The 24,111-nt window shown below is 49.4% G+C and overlaps 1 protein-coding gene across 3 annotated transcripts in view; it reads right to left on the bottom strand.

Annotated features, from left to right (window-relative positions):
- Positions 1–24,111, bottom strand: part of NIPBL (NIPBL cohesin loading factor) — a 158,684-nt gene that overhangs the window by 42,739 nt on the left and 91,834 nt on the right. For all 3 annotated transcript variants that reach the window (XM_075588338.1, XM_075588356.1, XM_075588348.1), the window contains exons 9-10: positions 23,001–23,618; positions 18,325–20,271 (exon numbers count right to left, since the gene is read on the bottom strand). In XM_075588338.1, coding sequence (XP_075444453.1) covers positions 18,325–20,271; positions 23,001–23,618 — 2,565 coding nt within the window. The remainder of the gene's footprint in view (positions 1–18,324; positions 20,272–23,000; positions 23,619–24,111) is intronic.

Below are 24,111 nucleotides of genomic sequence, written 5' to 3'. Positions count from 1 at the left end.
GCTTCAGCATAGGTGGCCGAGTCATTCTGACTGAGCCACTGATTGAATCACCTGTGCTGAAGCACGGATATCCTGAAAACCTGACCTGTTGGTGGCCCTTGAGGACTGGAGTTGGCCATCCCTGGTCTTCACATTTATGCAGATCTTGCTTTCCTTTCATCTTCACAGCACCGCTGTGCAAGGCAAACTATCGAAGTGAACTATAGTAAAAACAGTCATTACAAAGAATATATAAAACCGCAAACAGAGACAGACAAAAGTAAACAACAAACAACAAACAACAAACAGATACAAAAATATCAACCATCACCAATGCACAAAATGTAGTCACATTAATGAAAATAAGCAGAAACACGGTGCTTGGTTTTGTTAGTGGGAAGGCTGCAACGGAAGTTGGGGCGGGGAGAGGTCTATTATACTAGTCTCAAGTTCTATATCTATCCCCTCAAAACCTGGCTCCAAATAATGTCGGAGAGAAACCTGTACTCGAGGAGCAACCCTGAGGTACCTGGGAGATATGCCAACGGGATATGGAAAGTATATTTAAGTAACGCACATCCCAAACTTCCTAAAAGGAAATCAGACGGCGGATTTATCCAGACGCGTGTTTTAGTGCCCAATCCGCCTTTGGATTTCCGTGTGAGGATCGGATTTTGGAAAAACCACGCAGATAAGATTTTCCCATCTCTACTTCTGTTATCAGGAGGGTGACTGCACCAGCAACAAAAAGGCTCATTCTTAATAATGGTAACTCATTTAAGGTATTTTAGGCCTCCAAACCTATGAAAGCCCCAACAGTATACGTCAAACAATATACAGCATTTAGAGGTTAATTAGGGGACATGTACATATCTGAGAAAGAAGGCAGCAGCAGATTTCTGTGGGGTTGTAAAATAGATTTTTTCGCAATTTGAGTATTTAAAAATATTACAGCAATATTTATCTAAATGGAAAACCATTAATGGAGTTTGCATTTCAAGGGACAGTCTTGCCAAAGAGGTAAGTGAACTGAGCACAGTGGCATGTTTAATGAGGGGAGGAAAGGTATCATAAGTGTAAATGGTTTTAAAAAATACAATATATAAATCTTAAATGTTTAACTTTAACGTACACAAAAGCTTTTCGTTGTTTTATTGTATAATCTCTGTCCAATTTCTTTTGAGAAGACCGTCAGTTCTCAACACTGCGGTGAATTCTTGTTTTTGTTTTGCCATTGAAAACTGGGGAACATTCATTTTTTACTTTGAGAGTGATTGAATACTTCTAAGGAAGCCACTTACACCAATATTAACAAAACCCTTTTGACTTGCTACGTCAGACTGGCCATCGACAGTATGTAGTTAAGTAAAAGCCGTCGGTGCACAAGGTATCGGAGGTTCGGCACGTAATGGGATAGGAGCTTTTCGCAGCTGACAATTTAAATGCTGAAAAGTTGTTTTTTTTTTTTCAACCAGTGAAAAAGCACCAGAATGGTTTCATACTTCTGCAAACTTTTCTGGCATGTATGGTGCCACCTTGTGGTGGAAGTTATCAATAAGTAGCATGTAAACACAAAATATTAGGAACGGAAAGAGAAAAAAAAATCTGCCTGGATTTTAATACAATAGCAATCGATTTGCGCGAATATGGAGCATTTAAACAGAGCAGACTTATTTATATAGGGTCTAGCACATCACCAATGTATCCCACACATTAACCAGCACTGTAGTCAGCACTGGATGGGTTGTTTGGGAAGCTGGGGTTTAGACTACAGAGGTATAAAACATACGTAAAACAAAGCATTATAAAAACACATGGTATATCTATCTTATCACCGCAAAAATAAACAGGGTGAACTAAATACCAAGCTTTTACTTATTGGAAAAGAATATTTATTTTCCAATGAATTCCCTGTATATACATTTAAAAAAATACACACACGCAGAAGTATTCACCCCCCCGGCACCTAAGCGTACTCCACAACACTTTCACATTACACTTTACATGTATAATCTACAAAAACTACTCCAAAGTGAAAAAGTTTAAAATGCAGATAGGATATAAAAAAGATTTACAGAGAAAAAACAGATTAAGCTCAGTCGCACAAGTATTCAACTGCTGCCCTAAATCAGCTCAGGTGCAAATGAATTGTTTGAAAAGTCACAAAATTAGTGAGATGGTTTCAGCCTGTGTGTAATGAAAGTGGTTTCACTTGTAGATCACTTCCCTTCCAGTATATAAAGACTTTCAAGCTGCAACTCGCAGTGATTCAACAAAGCAATAATGAAGACCAAAGGAGCTTTGGAAACCAGTCAGGCATAAAGTGACAGAAAGGCAGAGCAGGAGAAGGCTACGAGAAAATGTCAAAGGCACCGATGACCCTCTCAGCACAGTGAGAAGTGGAAGATGCATCATACTACCCAGACACTACCCAGACCAGGTCGCCCTCTTAAACGGAGCAGCCGGACAAGCAGGAAACTGGTTTGGGATGTCACTGCAAATCTCTCAAGGTCATTGTTAGCTTCGAAGTTGTGTCTGAGATGGAGTCAGTGTTCACACAACAATAAGCTGGGCCCTACACAAAGCTGGCCTGTATGGACGGGTGGCAAGAAAGCAATAATTATTCAAAAAGATTTCTTAAATCATGTGTGGAGTTTTCAAAAAAGCATATAGAGAATACTGCAGGCGTGTGGTCAGATGAGATAAATTAAACTTTTTGGTCTAAATTCCCAGCATTACGTCTGGCACAAGCCCAACACTGCACATCACCATCCTAACAGTCAAGCATGGTGGTGGCAACATGTTATGGGGATGTTCTGTTCAACAGGGACTGGGAAGCTGGTCAGGATAGAGAGGAGAATGGATGGTGCAGAGTACAGGCGAATCCCTGAGGAAAACCTGTTTGAGTTCAGCCAAGATCCTGAAACTGGGGAGGAACTTCCCATTTCAGCAGGACAATGGCCCGGAGCACAAAGCCAAAGCCACACTGGAGTGGTTGAACAAGAAGATAATTAATGTTTGAGTGATCCCGACTTGAACCCAATCAAACCTTTATAGCGAGATTTGAAGATTGCATTTCATCGACAATCCCCAACAAACTTATCAGAACTGGATCAATTTTCCCGTGAAGAATGGGCAAAAATGTCACCACCCTACTGTGTAAAGCTACAGTAGTAGAGACCTATCCAAAAAGACTCACAGCAATAATGGCTACAAAAGGGGCTTCTACAGATGCAGCCACGAGTATCCGAACACTTGCCTTTGAAAATCTGGGGCAATCTCCCGGTAATGCTGCAACATTTCTGCGACATTTCTGCGACCAGACTAATGGCCCGTTTGGTCAGTTTGAATGGGACTGCCAGGGACCCCCGCTGTGCTAATCTGATGGGCCATTAGTCTGTCTGCAGGAATGTCACAGCAATGTTGCAGCATTACTGGGAGATTGCCCCAGATTTTCCCAGGCAAGTGTTCAGATACTCGTGGCTGCATCAGTACCAAGAACTGTCTTAAGAGGCTGAATACTGTACTTAAAGAACCAGTAAATGTCATTTTGTACATTTCCTTTGTTAACATTTAAACTCCTCCTCATAGAACAGTGCTCAATTTAACTGCCTGTAGCCGAGGTCAGGGAACAGTCCACACGTGTAGTTTCAGGATAACGAAAACGTTCAGTGGCTTTATTTCTCCACAGCATAACATAACATTTGGGTACACTGTCCCTTTAAACAACAAAACAAATAATGCTCCACATTGGGAGGACTGACTAACACCCCAGGCCTATCTAGCAGGCTGGCTGGCTAAACCATAACCAAACCGTAAGTGTCTTTTAAGCAGTCTGGAAAACAAATGAACAATTCTTACTTTGGTTGGAAGTGTTAGTTGGTGAATGCGTCTGGCTAGCAGCTCACATAGCAGAGTTCTCTTGTCTAAGGCAGCCAGCTACTGCCAGTAACAACATCATCTTATTCCTCACTGGCTCTCAGGTGTCGGCTTACCTCCTGATTACCTAGCTTCCACCTGAGTTACCCTTCTGAGTGCTGGATGAAGCACTCAGACATATGTTTCCCAGGCATAACTGATAGGGGTTGACTTCACCCTGTCACAGGGACCTGTGCGAGTATGACATAGGGGGGAGGGGGAGAGGGACCTGTGCGAGTATGACATGGGGGGGAGGGGGAGAGGGACCTGTGCGAGTATGACATGGGGGGAGGGGGACCTGTGCGAGTATGACATGGGGGAGGGGGACCTGTGCGAGTATTACATGGGGGGGAGAGGGACCTGTGCGAGTATGACATGGGGGGGAGAGGGACCTGTGCGAGTATGACATGGGGGGGAGGGGGACCTGTGCGAGTATGACAAGGGGGGGAGGGGGACCTGTGCGAGTATGACATGGGGGAGGGGGACCTGTGCGAGTATGACGTGGGGGGAGGGGGACCTACGCGAGTATGACGTGGGGGGACGACCTACGCGAGTATGACGTGGGGGGGGGGACATGTGCGAGTATGACATGGGGGGAGGGGGACCTGTGCGAGTATGACATGGGGGGGGGGGACATGTGCGAGTATGACATGGGGGAGGGGGACCTGTGCGAGTATGACATGCGGGGGAGGGGGACCTGTGCGAGTATGACATGCGGGGGAGGGGGACCTGTGCGAGTATGACATGGGGGGGAGGGGGACCTGTGCGAGTATGACATGGGGGGGAGGGGGACCTGTGCGAGTATGACATGGGGGAGAGGAACCTGTGCGAGTATGACATGGGGGGGAGAGGGACCTGTGCGAGTATGACATGGGGGGGAGAGGGACCTGTGCGAGTATGACATGGGGGGGAGAGGGACCTGTGCGAGTATGACATGGGGGGGAGAGGGACCTGTGAGAGTATTACATGGGGGGGAGGGGGACCAGTGCGAGTATGACATGGGGGGGAGGGGGACCTGTGCGAGTATGACATGGGGGGGACGGGGACCTGTGCGAGTATGACATGGGGGGGAGAGGGACCTGTGCGAGTATGACATGGGGGGGACGGGGACCTGTGCGAGTATGACATGGGGGGGACGGGGACCTGTGCGAGTATGACATGGGGGGGAGAGGGACCTGTGCGAGTATGACATGGGGGGGAGAGGGACCTGTGCGAGTATGACATGGGGGGGAGGGGGACCTGTGCGAGTATGACATGGGGGGGAGGGGGACCTGTGCGAGTATGACATGGGGGGGAGAGGGACCTGTGCGAGTATGACATGCGGGGGAGGGGGACCTGTGCGAGTATTACATGGCGGAGGGGGACCTGTGCGAGTATGACATGGGGGGGAGGGGGACCTGTGCGAGTATTACATGGGGGAGGGGGACCTGTGCGAGTATGACATGGGGGGGAGGGGGACCTGTGCGAGTATGACATGGGGGGGAGGGGGACCTGTGCGAGTATGACATGGGGGGGGGGAGGGACCTGTGCGAGTATGACGTGGGGGGGAGAGGGACCTGTGCGAGTATGACATGGGGGGGAGAGGGACCTGTGCGAGTGTGACATGGGGGGAGAGGGACCTGTGCTAGTATGACATGCGGGGGAGGGGGACCTGTGCGAGTATGACATGGGGGAGGGGGACCTGTGCGAGTATGACATGGGTGGGAGGGGGACCTGTGCGAGTATGACATGGGTGGGAGGGGGACCTGTGCGAGTATGACATGGGGGGGAGAGGGACCTGTGCAAGTATGACATGGGGGGGGACCTGTGCGAGTATGACATGGGGGGGAGGGACCTGTGCGAGTATGACATGGGGGAGAGGGACCTGTGCGAGTATGACATGGGCGGGAGAGGGACCTGTGCGAGTATGACATGGGGGGAGGAGGACCTGTGCGAGTATGACATGGGGGGGAGAGGGACCTGTGCGAGTATGACATGGGGGGAGAGGGACCTGTGCGAGTATGACATGGGGGGGAGAGGGACCTGTGCGAGTATGACATGGGGGGGAGAGGGACCTGTGCGAGTATGACATGGGGGGGAGGGGGACCTGTGCGAGTATGACATGGGGGGGGAGGGGGACCTGTGTGAGTATGACATGGGGGGGAGGGGGACCTGTGCGAGTATGACATGGGGGGGAGGGGGACCTGTGCGAGTATGACATGGGGGGGAGAGGGACCTGTGCGAGTATGACATGGGGGGGACGGGGACCTGTGCGAGTATGACATGGGGGGGACGGGGACCTGTGCGAGTATGACATGGGGGGGAGAGGGACCTGTGCGAGTATGACATGGGGGGGAGAGGGACCTGTGCGAGTATGACACGGGGGGGAGGGGGACCTGTGTGAGTATGACATGGGGGGGGAGAGGGACCTGTGCGAGTATGACATGGGGGGAGGGGGACCTGTGCGAGTATGACATGGGGGGGAGAGGGACCTGTGCGAGTATGACATGGGGGGGAGAGGGACCTGTGCGAGTATGACATGGGGGGGAGAGGGACCTGTGCGAGTATGACATGGGGGGGAGGGGGACCTGTGCGAGTATGACATGGGGGGGAGGGGGACCTGTGCGAGTATGACATGGGGGGGGGAGAGGGACCTGTGCGAGTATGACATGGGGGGAGGGGGACCTGTGCGAGTATGACATGGGGGGGAGAGGGACCTGTGCGAGTATGACATGGGGGGGAGAGGGACCTGTGCGAGTATGACATGGGGGGGAGAGGGACCTGTGCGAGAATGACATGGGGGGAGAGGGACCTGTGCGAGTATGACATGGGGGGAGGGGGACCTGTGCGAGTATGACATGGGGGGGGAGAGGGACCTGTGCGAGTATGACATGGGGGGGAGAGGGACCTGTGCGAGTATGACATGGGGGGGAGGGGGACCTGTGCGAGTATGACATGGGGGGAGAGGGACCTGTGCGAGTATGACATGGGGGGGAGAGGGACCTGTGCGAGTATGACATGGGGGGGAGGGGGACCTGTGCGAGTATGACATGGGGGGGAGGGGGACCTGTGCGAGTATGACATGGGGGGAGGGGGACCTGTGCGAGTATGACATGGGGGGGAGGGGGACCTGTGCGAGTATGACATGGGGGGGAGAGGGACCTGTGCGAGTATGACATGGGGGAGGGGGACCTGTGCGAGTATGACATGGGGGGAGGGGGACCTGTGCGAGTATGACATGGGGGGGATGGGGACCTGTGCGAGTATGACATGGGGGGGAGAGGGACCTGTGCGAGTATGACATGGGGGGAGAGGGACCTGTGCGAGTATTACATGGGGGGGAGAGGGACCTGTGCGAGTATGACATGGGGGGAGGGGGACCTGTGCGAGTATGACATGGGGGGGGAGAGGGACACGTGCGAGTATGACATGGGGGGGAGAGGGACCTGTGCGAGTATGACATGGGGGGAGGGGGACCTGTGCGAGTATGACATGGGGGGGGAGAGGGACACGTGCGAGTATGACATGGGGGGGAGAGGGACCTGTGCGAGTATGACATGGGGGGAGGGGGACCTGTGCGAGTATGACATGGGGGGAGAGAGGGACCTGTGCGAGTATTACATGGGGGGGAGAGGGACCTGTGCGAGTATGACATGGGGGGGGAGGGGGACCTGTGCCAGTATGACATGGGGGGAGGGGGACCTGTGCGAGTATGACATGGGGGGGGGGGGGAGAGGGACCTGTGCGAGTATGACATGGGGGGAGGGGGACCTGTGCGAGTATGACATGGGGGGGAGGGGGACCTGTGCGAGTATGACATGGGGGGAGGGGGACCTGTGCGAGTATGACATGGGGGGGAGGGGGACCTGTGCGAGTATGACATGGGGGGAGGGGGACCTGTGCGAGTATGACATGGGGGGGGAGAGGGACCTGTGCGAGTATGACATGGGGGGAGGGGGACCTGTGCGAGTATGACATGGGGGGAGGGGGACCTGTGCGAGTATGACATGGGGGGGGAGAGGGACACGTGCGAGTATGACATGGGGGAGAGAGGGACCTGTGCGAGTATGACATGGGGGGAGGGGGACCTGTGCGAGTATGACATGGGGGGAGAGAGGGACCTGTGCGAGTATTACATGGGGGGGAGAGGGACCTGTGCGAGTATGACATGGGGGGGAGAGGGACCTGTGCGAGTATGACATGGGGGGAGGGGGACCTGTGCGAGTATGACATGGGGGGGGGAGAGGGACACGTGCGAGTATGACATGGGGGGGAGGGGGACCTGTGCGAGTATGACATGGGGGGAGGGGGACCTGTGCGAGTATGACATGGGGGGGGAGAGGGACCTGTGCGAGTATGACATGGGGGGGAGGGAGACCTGTGCGAGTATGACATGGGGGAGGGGGACCTGTGCGAGTATGACATGGGGGGGAGAGGGACCTGTGCGAGTATGACATGGGGGGAGGGGGACCTGTGCGAGTATGACATGGGGGGGAGAGGGACCTGTGCGAGTATGACATGGGGGAGGGGGACCTGTGCGAGTATGACATGGGGGGGAGAGGGACCTGTGCGAGTATGACATGGGGGAGGGGGACCTGTGCGAGTATGACATGGGGGGAGGGGGACCTGTGCGAGTATGACATGGGGGGGAGAGGGACCTGTGCGAGTATGACATGGGGGGAGGGGGACCTGTGCGAGTATGACATGGGGGGGAGAGGGACCTGTGCGAGTATGACAGGGGGGGGAGAGGGACCTGTGCGAGTATGACATGGGGGGAGGGGGGACCTGTGCGAGTATGACATGGGGGGAGGGGGACCTGTGCGAGTATGACATGGGGGGGAGAGGGACCTGTGCGAGTATGACATGGGGGGGAGAGGGACCTGTGCGAGTATGACATGGGGGGGAGAGGGACCTGTGCGAGTATGACATGGGGGGGAGAGGGACCTGTGCGAGTATGACATGGGGGGAGGGGGACCTGTGCGAGTATGACATGGGGGGGAGAGGGACCTGTGCGAGTATGACATGGGGGGAGGGGGACCTGTGCGAGTATGACATGGGGGGAGGGGGACCTGTGCGAGTATGACATGGGGGGGGAGAGGGACCTGTGCGAGTATGACATGGGGGGGAGGGGGACCTGTGCGAGTATGACATGGGGGGGAGGGGGACCTGTGCGAGTATGACATGGGGGGGAGAGGGACCTGTGCGAGTATGACATGGGGGAGGGGGACCTGTGCGAGTATGACATGGGGGGAGGGGGACCTGTGCGAGTATGACATGGGGGGATGGGGACCTGTGCGAGTATGACATGGGGAGGAGAGGGACCTGTGCGAGTATGACATGGGGGGGAGGGGGACCTGTGCGAGTATGACATGGGGGGAGGGGGACCTGTGCGAGTATGACATGGGGGGGGAGAGGGACCTGTGCGAGTATGACATGGGGGGGAGGGGGACCTGTGCCAGTATGACATGGGGGGAGGGGGACCTGTGCGAGTATGACATGGGGGGGGGGGGAGAGGGACCTGTGCGAGTATGACATGGGGGGAGGGGGACCTGTGCGAGTATTACATGGGGGGGAGGGGGACCTGTGCGAGTATGACATGGGGGGAGGGGGACCTGTGCGAGTATGACATGGGGGGAGGGGGACCTGTGCGAGTATGACATGGGGGGAGGGGGACCTGTGCGAGTATGACATGGGGGGGGAGAGGGACCTGTGCGAGTATGACATGGGGGGAGGGGGACCTGTGCGAGTATGACATGGGGGGAGGGGGACCTGTGCGAGTATGACATGGGGGGGGAGAGGGACACGTGCGAGTATGACATGGGGGAGAGAGGGACCTGTGCGAGTATGACATGGGGGGAGGGGGACCTGTGCGAGTATGACATGGGGGGAGAGAGGGACCTGTGCGAGTATTACATGGGGGGGAGAGGGACCTGTGCGAGTATGACATGGGGGGGAGAGGGACCTGTGCGAGTATGACATGGGGGGAGGGGGACCTGTGCGAGTATGACATGGGGGGGGGAGAGGGACACGTGCGAGTATGACATGGGGGGGAGGGGGACCTGTGCGAGTATGACATGGGGGGAGGGGGACCTGTGCGAGTATGACATGGGGGGGGGAGAGGGACCTGTGCGAGTATGACATGGGGGGGAGGGAGACCTGTGCGAGTATGACATGGGGGAGGGGGACCTGTGCGAGTATGACATGGGGGGGAGAGGGACCTGTGCGAGTATGACATGGGGGGAGGGGGACCTGTGCGAGTATGACATGGGGGGAGAGGGGCCTGTGCGAGTATGACATGGGGGGGAGAGGGACCTGTGCGAGTATGACATGGGGGAGGGGGACCTGTGCGAGTATGACATGGGGGGGAGAGGGACCTGTGCGAGTATGACATGGGGGAGGGGGACCTGTGCGAGTATGACATGGGGGGAGGGGGACCTGTGCGAGTATGACATGGGGGGGAGAGGGACCTGTGCGAGTATGACATGGGGGGAGGGGGACCTGTGCGAGTATGACATGGGGGGGAGAGGGACCTGTGCGAGTATGACAGGGGGGGGAGAGGGACCTGTGCGAGTATGACATGGGGGGAGGGGAGAGGGACCTGTGCGAGTATGACATGGGGGGAGGGGGGACCTGTGCGAGTATGACATGGGGGGAGGGGGACCTGTGCGAGTATGACATGGGGGGGAGAGGGACCTGTGCGAGTATGACATGGGGGGGAGAGGGACCTGTGCGAGTATGACATGGGGGGGAGAGGGACCTGTGCGAGTATGACATGGGGGGAGGGGGACCTGTGCGAGTATGACATGGGGGGGAGAGGGACCTGTGCGAGTATGACATGGGGGGAGGGGGACCTGTGCGAGTATGACATGGGGGGAGGGGGACCTGTGCGAGTATGACATGGGGGGGGAGAGGGACCTGTGCGAGTATGACATGGGGGGGAGGGGGACCTGTGCGAGTATGACATGGGGGGGAGGGGGACCTGTGCGAGTATGACATGGGGGGGAGAGGGACCTGTGCGAGTATGACATGGGGGAGGGGGACCTGTGCGAGTATGACATGGGGGGAGGGGGACCTGTGCGAGTATGACATGGGGGGATGGGGACCTGTGCGAGTATGACATGGGGAGGAGAGGGACCTGTGCGAGTATGACATGGGGGGGAGGGGGACCTGTGCGAGTATGACATGGGGGGAGGGGGACCTGTGCGAGTATGACATGGGGGGGGAGAGGGACCTGTGCGAGTATGACATGGGGGGGAGGGGGACCTGTGCGAGTATGACATGGGGGGAGGGGGACCTGTGCGAGTATGACATGGGGGGGAGAGGGACCTGTGCGAGTATGACATGGGGGGAGGGGGACCTGTGCGAGTATGACATGGGGGAGAGGGACCTGTGCGATTTTGACATGGGGGGGGGGAGGGGGTCCTGTGCGAGTATGACATGGGGGGGAGAGGGACCAGTGCGAGTATGACATGGGGGGGGGAGAGGGACCTGTGCGAGTATGACATGGGGGGGGAGAGGGACCTGTGCGAGTATGACATGGGGGGGAGGGGGACCTGTGCGAGTGTGACATGGGGGGAGGGGGACCTGTGCGAGTATGACATGGGGGGATGGGGACCTGTGCGAGTATGACATGGGGGGAGGGGGACCTGTTCGAGTATAAGCCTGTGGTGCCGTTATCATGCTCAGCGCAGGACACCCCAGCAGCCCTTGCGATGTACCCTGAATTACAGTTTCTGACCCTTATTGGAGCCGGCAGGGCATTCATTCTACCTCCGAGTGAAGGGGATCTTTCCTAACTCGGACCATCAAACCACAGGGAGGGGGGAGAGCGGTGGGAGGGGGGAGAGCGGTGGGAGGGGGGAGAGCGGTGGGAGGGGGGAGAGCGGTGGGAGGGGGGAGAGCGGTGGGAGGGGGGAGAGCAGTGGGAGGGGGGAGAGCGGTGGGAGGGGGGAGAGCGGTGGGAGGGGATTGTCAAGGGGAGAGAAGAGGACTACTGAGCATGTTGTTTTTTTTATTAATATGTACAGACGTTTTGAAAGACAAGGACTCTTATTCCTTACAAATATATAGGTACCATTGATAGACGGCACAAGTCTCATCAGTTAAGGGCACTTCCATATGTGTGTGGAGTCCCTAAACATGTTGCATAAACATTTTCACTTAAATGGTATTTGAACACTTCTATTTTGCAAAACGACAGACACCATTTTGCTCCCATAAATATTGGATTATCATGGACTGCCTCCGGTAATGCCGTCATTTAAGGGCACCCACATAACTGCAAAATGAAAATGCTGCTTGGGGGACTGGCTGTCAAAACACACCCCAAATCTGTTATTTTGACTTTTTTGTAAGTGCTCAATGTTCGAAGCACGGCAGTGACACGAAGCAGCCATTAATGCAAAATTGGGCAACAGTGCATTTTGGACCAATTCTGCCACGAAGATCAGTTTAAACATTGCAATTTGTAGATTAACCTGGGGGCATGATAAACAAAGGGCACCGACTTGTGCATAGTCCACGAAGAGACTGAGAAACAGCAATACCAATAGTCACAGTTTATTAATAGATTCACAAATATACGTTAGGCAACACTATCGCTGAAACACGAAATATCACCCAAGCAACTTCGAAGTGTTACGTTAACCATGTCATTGTTGGGAGCATGTACCACATTGCAGTTAGTAGTGCAGACAAATGGATTAGCATAAGATGCCTTGTTAAGTAGTACTTTACAATGCATGGAGATGCAGGCTGCCAGCACGCTTATTACTGGAACAGCGAGAATTCATCATTAAGCATGATCCCTATTGATAAATCAGTAACAGATCACAACATCCATAATCCATTTAGGACAAACACTAAATAGTTTTCCATCCAGAAACAGATACACGCACTCTGTTAAGTGAAGAAGGGGTCTTTTAGACCATTTATTGAATATACAAAAGATCGACAAAACAATGTTTCGGGAGCAGGTGTAATCTGGATAACGGCCATCTTTTGTATATTCAATAAATGGTCTAAAAGACCCTTTTTCATCGAATCTAGTGCGTATATCTATTTCCGGGGGGAAAGCGTTATGCCGTGACGGTCCTTGTCATACAGCACCATGAGAAATACCTTTGCAAATCTTTCTACTTCAAAAGAACTCATAACGGCAGTGCAGGGCAAGTATATCATTTCCCAAACACCAAATATGCCAGAGAGGATAATAACCCTATACTACACGCCTAACAAACATGCTACCAGATCGAGCCCATTCGCCATTTATTTTTAGCTTTAGCAACTGCTAAAAGCCTTCTCGTCTTATCGCTTGGCAACATATCTGATTGTAATGAAGTGAGCGATCAACAATTTTTAATGTTTCCCATTTCATTTCTAATTTATAAGCGAGATACACAATCACTTGTTACAGCAATGAAACTGCTCTGGGGTCGCTAAAACAGAGCAGGACATGTTAATTCATGCTTTAGCACAATCACACAGGCTGCCATTTGCTCCAAGAAAATCTCATTCTTCTTATCATGCATTTGCGTCAGCCTCTTGGGGATCGTAAATTACATCTCGCCACTACATAATAATTAATACAAGTAAATAAGATGTATATTGTTTCAGATTTACCTGCAAGTACATTGCTACTTTTTCCTTTAAAAATGCTTAGCTTGCAAAATCGGAAGAGATTCACAAATATTTGCATGTGTGTGTGTGTGTGTGTGTGTGTGTGTGTGTGTGTGTGTGTGTGTGTGTGTGTGTGTGTGTGTATATATATATACATAGTGCAGAATAAATTAGTTCTTCAGTATTAGGTGATACCTTTTTTATTGGACTAACAATTTATGTCATAGGACAAGCTTTCGAGAGTTATCCTCTCTTCTTCAGGTCTTGCAATACTGATATACAAAGGATTCAATGGCTAAAACAGTGTAGAGAGAGAAAAGAGACACTGTTTTAGCCATTGAATCCTTTGTATATCAGTATTGCTTGACCTGAAGAGAGGATAACTCTCGAAAGCTTGTCCTATGACATAAATTGTTAGTCCAATAAAAAAGGTATCACCTAATACTGAAGAACTCATTTATTCTGTACTATCACAACTGGACTCACACGGCTATTTTCTGATATATATATATATATATATATATATATATATATATATATATATATATAATAACCACAATAAACTAACTTCAAGTGACTAATATGATTTTCAGAGAGAATAAGGAGCCCTAAACATACAAACAAACCAATAACATAACTTAGTGATGTAGAGGTCATTACAGTGTGATAAAACTAGTATCAGTGACATTGCAAATGCATTCAATGATTACTTTGTGGGGTGTGCCACTAACTTATTAGCGAAACGCAGCACAAACCCCAAACATGAATCTCATCCTGGGAGTATCCCTACAGTCCCACCCCCTCATAAACACTGCCCACAATTTTCAATTTGGCCCAGTATCTGAAGAGGAGATTACACAAGCGCTCCTCAAACTAAAACTAAGCAGCCAATGTGGACCCGACTTACTACAATCTAGGTTCCTACGACTTGGTGCCCCAGCCATTGCCAAACCAATTGCGTCCATAGTCAACTCTATCCTGTCTGCAGGCCATATCCCTAAGACCTGGAAAACTGCCAGAGTTGTCCCAATCTTCAAAAGTGGGGACAAAAACACTGTCTCAAACTACAGGCCAATCTCACTTCTCCCAATTCTATCCAAAGTAATGGAAAAATGTGTCCACTCCCATTTAAGCGATTTCTACCCCAAGACAAATTTCCCTAGCCAATTCCAGTCTGGGTTTCGTCCCAAACACTCCACCGTAACTACCCTGCTAAAAGTTTGCAATGAAATCCAGTGTGGAATGGAACGGGGACAACTCACTGGTGCAGTATTCCTAGATTTTGCAAAGGCTTTTGACACAGTTGATCATGTTATCCTGCGTAACAAACTCCAGAGCTTTGGAATAGGGAAGCATGCTTTAAACTGGTTTCAGTCCTACCTATCAGGAAGATCCCAACATGTGTCCATCTCAGGCTCTAACTCCAACCTCCTGGATATCACCTGTGGTGTCCCGCAAGGCTCTGTTCTGGGGCCCCTACTCTTCTCAGTGTTCATTAATGATCTTCCCACAGCTTGTAAGGAAGCCTCAATACACATGTATGCAGATGACACAATCCTATATGCACACAGCCATAGCCTCTCTGACCTTCAACACATACTTCAGTCTGACTTTGAGACTCGAAAACTGGATTTCCCAAAACAAACTGTTTTTAAACACTGACAAGACTGTAACAATGGTATTTGGGACCAAGACTAAATTTGTAAAGCTTCCAGTGACTGAGCTCCTGATTAGAACCAACGCTAACACCACCCTAACCCGTCACTAGTTTTAAATACCTGGGCTTATGGTTTGACTCCCACTTAACATTCGGGATGCACATTGATACCCTGACAACCAAGACCTATGCCAAACTAGGGGTACTTTACAGGAACAATTCCAACCTAAGGCCTCGGTCCCGCTGCGCTCGTTGGCGCGGGCGGCGGGTCGCGAGTTCCCCACCAGCAGGGGAATCCTCGCGAGCCGGTCCCGGTCCCCCCTGGCTGCACAGAGCACTACACGCTGTAGCGCGTCAGCCGCTGGAGACACCAGAGAATGGTGTTTCCTAGCGTTGACGCGTGACGTGTGTGGCTGTGAGCCAATGGGGAGGGGAGGCTTCGGGAGGAGGAGAGGCTTCGGGGAGCGGGGAGGAGTGTGGAGTGAAAGCAGGTGAGTGCCTGTCTGTGTGTGTATGTGTCTGAGTGCGTGAGTGCCTGTCTGTGTGTGTGTGTGTGTGTGCCCGAGTGCCTGCCTCTGTCTGTGTGTGTGTGTGTGTATGAGTGCGTGAGTGCCTGCCTGTGTGTGCGCGCGTGTGTGTGTGTATGAGTGCGTGAGTGCCTGCCTGTGTGTGTGTGTGCGCGCGTGTATGAATGAGTGCCTGCGTGTGTGTGTTTAAACTTACCTTCCAGCTCCAGCCCGAGTCCGTGGAGGGAGGGGGGGGAGAGTAGCGGGTCCCTCCGCTCAAGCCACGCCCCCCCCCCTCCCTGTCAAACCGCCCACCTCCCGCCCACCTCCCGATCAAACCTCCCACCTCCCGCCCACCTCCCGCTCCCTACAGACCGCAGATCGCGGTCTGTGTATCTCAGCGCACCGCCTGTCAGCAGCGCAGGTGCGCTGACTCTGGGAGCGGGGCCTTAGCCTCTGTCTCCTGGTCAGAAAGCGTATTGCACAGCAGATGCTAATGCCAATTATTGACTATGGAGACATAGTATATGGCTCGGCTCCTCAAACCCACCTTAGCAAACTTGACACCCTCTACAATTCAATTTGTCGTTTTGTTCTCCAATGCAACTACAACACACATCACTGCGAAATGCTCAAAGAACTAGATTGGTCATCACTAGAGTCTAGGCGCAAAGTTCACCTTTCCTGTCTCACCCTCAAATACTTTCTGGGCAAGCTACCCAGCTACCTGAACAAGCTCCTCACCCCTACCACTTGCAGCACCTATCACCTGAGATCAGACTCCAAAAGACTATTCATGGTCCCAAGACTCAACAAAGTATCCGGCCGCTCCTCCTTCTCCTTCCGTGCACCCCAAAACTGGAACAACCTACCAGAGACTCTCATATCCACCACCAGTTTAAGTTCTTTCAAATCTAAGGCTGTCTCACACTTTAATCTGGTCTTTAACTGTTTCATACGCTCATAATATATATTTTCTTTAACTGTGCAAGCAATGTCTTGTATATAATGTATACCTTGTTCATTTATGTAACTGTATTTGTAACCATGTATTATTTGTTTTACTCTGTGCGCAGGACATACATGAAAACGAGAGGTAACTCTCAATGTATTACTTCCCGGTAAAATATTTTATAATTAAAATAAATAAATAAATAAATAAATGTTGAGATAAACATCTAAGCAGGTTTGAGATCAACCCCCCAGATTACGCCATTTTATGGTGACATTGTAGAGGCGCACTGTTTCTAGCAGCTGGAATTTGCAACATTAAACACAACACTGATGCAGATTCTAGTATGAAAGTAATGAAAACAGCAGAGCCAAAAACTCCTCACTTTTGATCCTAAAGATAAAGTCCCTCTTAGGCTATGCTTACAGTGCCGGCAACGGCGACGATCAGGCGGCGGTCGCTGGAAAATCAAATAGAGATAACTTCCAGCGACCGCGACCAATCCGTCGCGTCACACTTGCTATAAGCGCACGCGACGGCGGCAATGTATCTGTTTTGCTGCGACGTCGCGTCGCTGTTGCCGGCACTATAAGCGCAGCCTTACACCCCAATGATTGTACAAACGGCCACCCAGCTATATTTCCTTGTGGATATCACTGATCACTTCTGAGGGGCGTGTGATGTTGTACAAGCTGTTTGATCACTTGGTTGAGGCCTCTGGGGCCTTGGAATTGCTGCAGAATTAATTCCTAGTGAATCCATTATTTCGGTTTTTCATGGAGAGGCTTCCGGGGCTACCGCTGCAAAATCATTCAGCACACCATAACGAAGGCAAGTTATAAACTACAGAGAAGTAGTACTTTCACTGTACTACAAATTCAATAGCATTAGCTGCGGATTTACGCTGAAGATTACCATGTATGTGTGTTTAAGAAAGCCATGTGGCAAACTTGAGTATTATACAGAGTACCCAGCCCCTGTATACCAACTCTACATCATTTTGAAATCACAAAAACGTAAATTCAAGGTCATGCGAGAGAGCATGTTAAAAAGTAATTATGACCTACTACAGAGAGAAATTAAACCTACTACAGAGAGCGAAATTAAATGCAAAGCACACGTCGTCGTCTTGTGTGTGGAGCACATCGCATCAATCTTTCTAACGAACGATCACTCATCGATAAAGACCTTTCACGGTCTGGTGATACTGGATGCAGAAAGGACCAAAGTATACGCGAATATACCACCGCAGTAATCAGAAAATAGTAACCCCTTCAGTGTCAGAGGGGTCTGCAACTTATTATAGATCAATAGCTTGCTGGCACAACTGGTACTGATGGGGTTAAGGAAAAATGGAGCATGAACGTATAAGCCATTACAATGTCAAGTAAATTCAGACTAATATCCACTATAAACTAGAACTGGGCACTACCATTTTTTTTATGAAGCGCCTTAAGAATGAAATGTAAAACAGAAGTAATGTCATGTTACTTAACCACGAGACAAAAATCCAACTTTATCGCCAGCTTTCCAGATTGACCACTCACTACATCCACCAAATCATTCCAAAGAACGCTGCCAAAATTACACATCGGGTATTTCTTTTTTGCATTACAAAGCACTACAGTAGTTTACGAAGTGAATATGTGGATATTTTGAGAGAAAAATAACAGGTGAAAAAATAAAGAAAAGGGAACTTTTCATGCAAGTCTTACCTTTGCTGGATTTAGATGGCCTGTTTTTGTTCGATTTTAGTGAACCTCTCGATTTATCTTCTCTGTCCTTAATTAATTTCTGCACCTCATCCAAAGACAGCTTTTGAAGAACTACAACTGGTTTAGCGCCTTTATTAAGATCTTCCACAAAGCCCATCTTCTCGTTTTTGAAGATCTGATCCCCTTTTAATTCCGGCCGCTTGGCTTCCTGGGTAACATTGCCATCCTTATCCCGTTTGAGTTTTGGAATGACAAAGTGTTTCAGTGTACCCTGCCTTCCCCCCAACAAATAACTGGGGAACTCTGTTTTGTTGTCACTGTGAGCTTTATTCCCATCCACCTTACTTTTATTACCATCTGTCCTTCGCTCATCTTTACCAGTCGGTGATTTTAATCCAGGTTTATCCGGTCTGGATTTACTGGGGTCCACTTTATTGTCCGATTTAATCCGCGGGCTACTGGGCCTGAGTCTTTGTTCTCCAGCAGGAAGCCTGTCCCTAGACTCGTCTGAATCGCGCCGATGCTTTTTCTCAGATTTTTCCATTTTGGATGCATCAGATTTAATCCCATGTTTCGACTCGTGCTCACTTTTATTGAAAGACCTCAGCGACTCAGGCCTTCTAACCCTCGACAAGTCTCCTTGGTGTCGATCGGATTCCCCCCTGTCCTCAGATTTTTGTTTGAGGATCTCACGATCACGCCTTGAAACCTCATGTCCAGGTCTCCCGTCTATTCTCGGCTTTGTAGCTGTATCTGACCGGCTATCTGGCTTAACCCTAGAGGGGTCACACTTGGAGTCTGTTTTATGTTTGGATAAGTCTGGCTTCTTCTCTGAAGATAGTCTGATGGAATCCCTTCTGTTATCATGTTTGTGTTTTGGAGTATCCGGACGCCCACCATCACTCTTTCGTCTTACCATCTCGGGGCGCTCATCACTCTTTTGCCGGTGACCATCTGATCGCCCCTCACATTTTTGCCTTGGTGTATCTGGTCGTCCCTCTGTCTTTTGTCTAGGTGTTTCAGGCCTCCCTTCACTCTTTTGCTTAGGGGTGTCTGGACGCCCATCAGTCTTTTGCCTTGGTGTTTCAGGGCGCCCATCACTCTTTTGCCTAGGGGTGTCTGGTTTTCCCTCACTCTTTTGCTTGGGTTGCTCAGGCTTCCCCTCGCTCTTTTGTCTCGGTGTGTCGGGCCTTCCCTCGTTTTTATGTCTGGGTGTCTCAGGTTTCCCCTCACTTCTCTGCTTGGGGGTATTAGGTCTCTGTTTTAGCTCCTGCTTATTTTCAACTGGATTAGACTCATTCTGATTTTCATTCAGTTTAGTCTCCTCTTGGATGTCACAAGGCTTTGCTTCTTTTGTGGTCGTAGTAAGCTGGGTCTCTGTCTTTATATCCTCATTAATATCTTCGTTTTGTTTGCCCTCCGTCTTGCTGTCCCCAAGATTTATTTCATGGCGCTCAGGCTTTGCCTCAGGTTTGTGGTCTTCAAACAACATTGCTTCAACACTGTTTTCAGTGGGCTCAGCCTTGATGTCACACACTTTGGTTTCATTCAGTGATTCCTCGGGTGTATCAAGTGGAGGTTTAGCAGCTGTGCTCTTCACTGACTTATCAGAATTCTCCACTTCTGACTCAGACATCTTTCTTGGTGTACATGGATGGGTCTCAGGGTTAATTTTAAGGACTCCAACAGGATCGTCAGGAGGCCCGGAAACATATCCATCAATACAAGGCTTTGCGTCTTCTGGTTTTTTGACAACATCCGAGTCCTGAGTTACAGTTGCCTGAGAGTCCCCCCTGCCAGCATGCTGGAGATCGATGCTAACCATCAGAGCTGGCCGTGACCCATTTCCCGCTGAACCAGTCTCCTGGAAAGCTGGTTTATTTCCTCCAGTAGCACCTCCAGCTTCTAAGGGGTAGGTATCCTGCTTCCGCTTCTTCAAGGGTTTATCTAGATGTTGTAAGATAGAAATATGTTCATATTAAAATACAAAAAATACGGTGTTTACACAAATGTAACAAGTAAATGTGAATATAAATTAGAGAATGGAAAATAAATACAAGGATATAATTACATTCATCACTGATACCCATTTAGAAAAGTATCCCTTTACACAGCTAAAAATTGGAAAGTGTGACTGCCACGACAGCTATTAAATCAAGTGCAACTATGTTATTTTGAAATTAGATAACGCTTGTGTACAAATGACAGCCAAAGTCCTTGTGGATTGGATAGATAATGCATGCGGTACAGATGTGTCTCGTTTCTCCAGTTAACACAACAGATACATATTTCAGAACAGAGTTTCTATAGGATTCAACTGCAATGATGGCATAGCATATTACAATATACTCGGACATCCCACCTGGGGGAACAATGAAGTCTGTTATATCTGTAAGTGAAGCAAAGAAAATAAAGACAAATGTTAGCACCTTACAGTCCTTGCTCTATTTTGATTCCAGGCAAGAAGTTAAATGCACGTTAGAAGTTCAAGCATCATTTTATATGAACCTTGAATGCTTACGCTACCTACTGTACACAAGCAGTTTTTGTAGCTCACTATTTTACTGTCAAGAATAATAATCCAATTTGTGATGTGAGGATGAGATCAGACCCTAATGAGACCCTGAGAGCACCTGGTAAGATTCCCATGCAAACATAATATTAATATATCCACCAGTGGGAAAAACACAACTATTCAAAATACTGTACTAGCGGAGTACATACATGCACTTGTCTGCACAAACGGATCTAGACAAAACGTTAATATTGCACTTTTCTCCCAATGAAGCTCAAATGACAACACAATATAGAAAGCTGCAGTGGCCTATATTCATGGGTTTATATCCCTTCATTCCCGCGATTCCTTTCAGAAAGTTAAGCACAATAAAGTACACTTAAGCCTAAATTATAAACAGGTCAACTTCACTGGCGAAACAAAGAGAACATCAAAAATAACACCCTAAAGACTGTGGGGAAGATATTACAGACTGCGGCCAATAACCACCTCACACCTACATTTTTTAAAATAAGTATTTCAACAGTTTAAGGGGCGTAGATGTGTCAACAGACAGAAGCGCAAGACGAACGTAACAGAAATCGGGTGACAATCTTCTCTAAATGCCATCGGAAAACAAAAGGATTTCAAAATGAAAAGATCATAAAATACGCCATCTGACATGGGAGTGGTTTTCACGTTCATAAAAATGTGAAATGATTGCACTGAATAAACGTCTTAAAAATATACACAAAACGTAGCAAAATGAATGATGGTTTTATCAAACTTAAATATCCACCATTGGCAAACGTCCTTCCCTGGAGTTTCCGCCAAAGAAACGCTTGGATAAACAGAGCAAACAAGTGTCGGCTGTTTAAGGTGTAAACAATGTACATACAGCAATTTATTTCTGCTACATCCCGCTTAATTCATAATCCACGATCATAGAAAGGCAGTGAAAATACATAGTAAATAAAAAGGCGATATCATTTGTCCTAGCTAACAAAACTAGAGAACGTTACAAGTTAGGAAACATGGGCAATCCTTTTGTATTTAACCACCGGAAGTTCCCAGCATATTTATTAGTCAAGGGGTTAAATGTAACCATATCATTTTTAACAGTGGTTTCTCAGAGTACATTCAGTATGACAAACTGTTTAACTCTGTGTATATTTTTTCTGTAAGGGTCATTTAGTGACATCTTTTGTAAAAAAACATGTTAGCCCTTCCATCACACCCAGGTACAGCCAGTCCGCAGGCCCCTACACTACCAATTGTGTCCGCTTACATTTCTCCCACTACACAAAGGTGAAACGGATGTGTGACGTGTATGCGGTGCCTAAGGGATTCGCAATTAGTGGCACTGTGTGTGCTATATGCGAGCTTTCGTGCAATTAAAACTCAATCAAAAACACAGAAGCTCCACAAAAAAAAGACGAAGAAAAAATGAAGTGTATAAGAAATATACTTCCCAAGTGTATGGCTGCAGCACAGGTTATTTCCAGCTTCCTCCTTGGGGAAGAAATCCTCCCGTGACTATTGTTATTACACGTGTGTGCTGCTGATGAAATGGGGGTGGGATTGGTGAGCTCACGCTAAGAGGAGAGGCCACATACAGATTGTGTATCCCGGCCCTCATACAATGGTGAAGTGGAATAAAGATTTTGCTATGGCGAAAAGCATTAGTGGACGCTTGGGAGCCACAAGGACATACAAATACAATGTTCTTTAAGAATAAGTGCACAGTTTAGTGTTCTATGCCACGAGGCACCACACGTGTAATGTTATCAATGCAAAACGCGAAGGTTCCACAATAATGCTTCAAAGCTACTTATGGGCACAAAAGAAAGAACAAATCATTTGTTTAACCCAATCGGTGTTTCTTTATGTGCTAAAATGTTCTTTGCTGTAAAGTACACTGTATTATTTTGAATCATAGATGTTGTTCCCTCCACTGTTAAGGTAAAAGATGAAAGCAATTTTACAGGTTATATCAAATATACAGTAACTTCAGGAAAATCATCCTGACGGCAAAATCTCCTTCCACTCCCTTAAGCAATGTGATCAAGACAAGTGCACTGCATCGCACACAGAAACAAGCTGAATGGGTGAGCCTTTCATATCTTTTAACTCCTCAAGCACTGAAGGATATTGGAACCCAGCCTTGCTAGCCCAGTATTACCTTTGTCCTGCACCTCTTTAGAAAAGCGCTCCCTCTCAATGGCAGATTCCCGTTCTATCCTCTCGATCTCGGCCAGAGCGTCCAGTTCCACTTCGTCATATGGCGTTATGCTTCCGGTTTGTGGGGGCTGTGACTGGGCCACAGGAGGTTGAGGCGGTTTTGCAGCTGCTGACGTGTTAGGCTGTAGGACGGGCACTTGCTGCACCTGTAAGAATTCGGCCTGCTCCTGCAAACAAGGGGCAGCATTCAAGGGACGACTTATATCCTGCGGAGTGACTGGCGTTTTCGAAGCGTGGCCTGGGTACTGGACATTGAAAGAGGAGTCTCCCTCCGACACGTTGCTGTTCTCCATGCTGGAAAGGAGGTCTCCTTGCTGGTCCATTTCAGAAGATCTCACACGTGTAAGTCTTAATGTGAGCTTGGTGGAGTCCTTGGAAGGTGAACTTACTATGTCGTACATAGCAGACTTTTCGCTCTGCTCTTTCTCGTCTTTGCTTAACTTTAACTTTTTTTGTTTCTTCTGTTTTCTGTCAGGAGAGTCCAATAGTATGTCAGGAGGAGCATCTCTGGGGGAGGCGTAGGGAGGAGGCTGCGTCTGAAGGATTAATGGTCTTGACCCTATATATAATGTTAAAGGGTAAAAAGGGAATTACACTCACATTTTGTCATCGGTGTATTTTATATAACATGTTCTTAGTTTTCCTCAAGTCTTTGTTGCCCAAAATGTAACCACCAGGAAAATATGTGAGCCTTGTAAGGCCAAGTAGCAGTAATTGGTGACGATGGCAAAAATCTTCTCCCACACAGTAAATTAACATTACTGCATTGTATAATAAGCATCTCGACATACTTCCTGGTGCCATAAGCTTTTTCTACATGGAAACAGTGACTTTTGGGAATACTTATATGAGATGCCTGTGACTGCTACATCTACAAAAACACAGAGCAAATAGCGCACAGCCAGGGAGCCAGGTGTGGGTTAAAAAATGAGATCCATTTATTTCAGTGCATGACTGATGACAGCATCACCCCAACGGGGACAAAAACACACACACCTCCTACGCGTTTCGGACCGGTAGGTCCTTTATCAAGGAGTCTGCTGCATCTAACC

The sequence above is a fragment of the Ascaphus truei genome, chromosome 1 (assembly GCF_040206685.1).
Source record: "Ascaphus truei isolate aAscTru1 chromosome 1, aAscTru1.hap1, whole genome shotgun sequence".
NCBI classification, from domain to species: Eukaryota; Metazoa; Chordata; class Amphibia; order Anura; family Ascaphidae; genus Ascaphus; species Ascaphus truei.
Note: the sequence above shows the minus strand (reverse complement) of the source record. Positions and strands in the feature narration are given on the sequence as shown.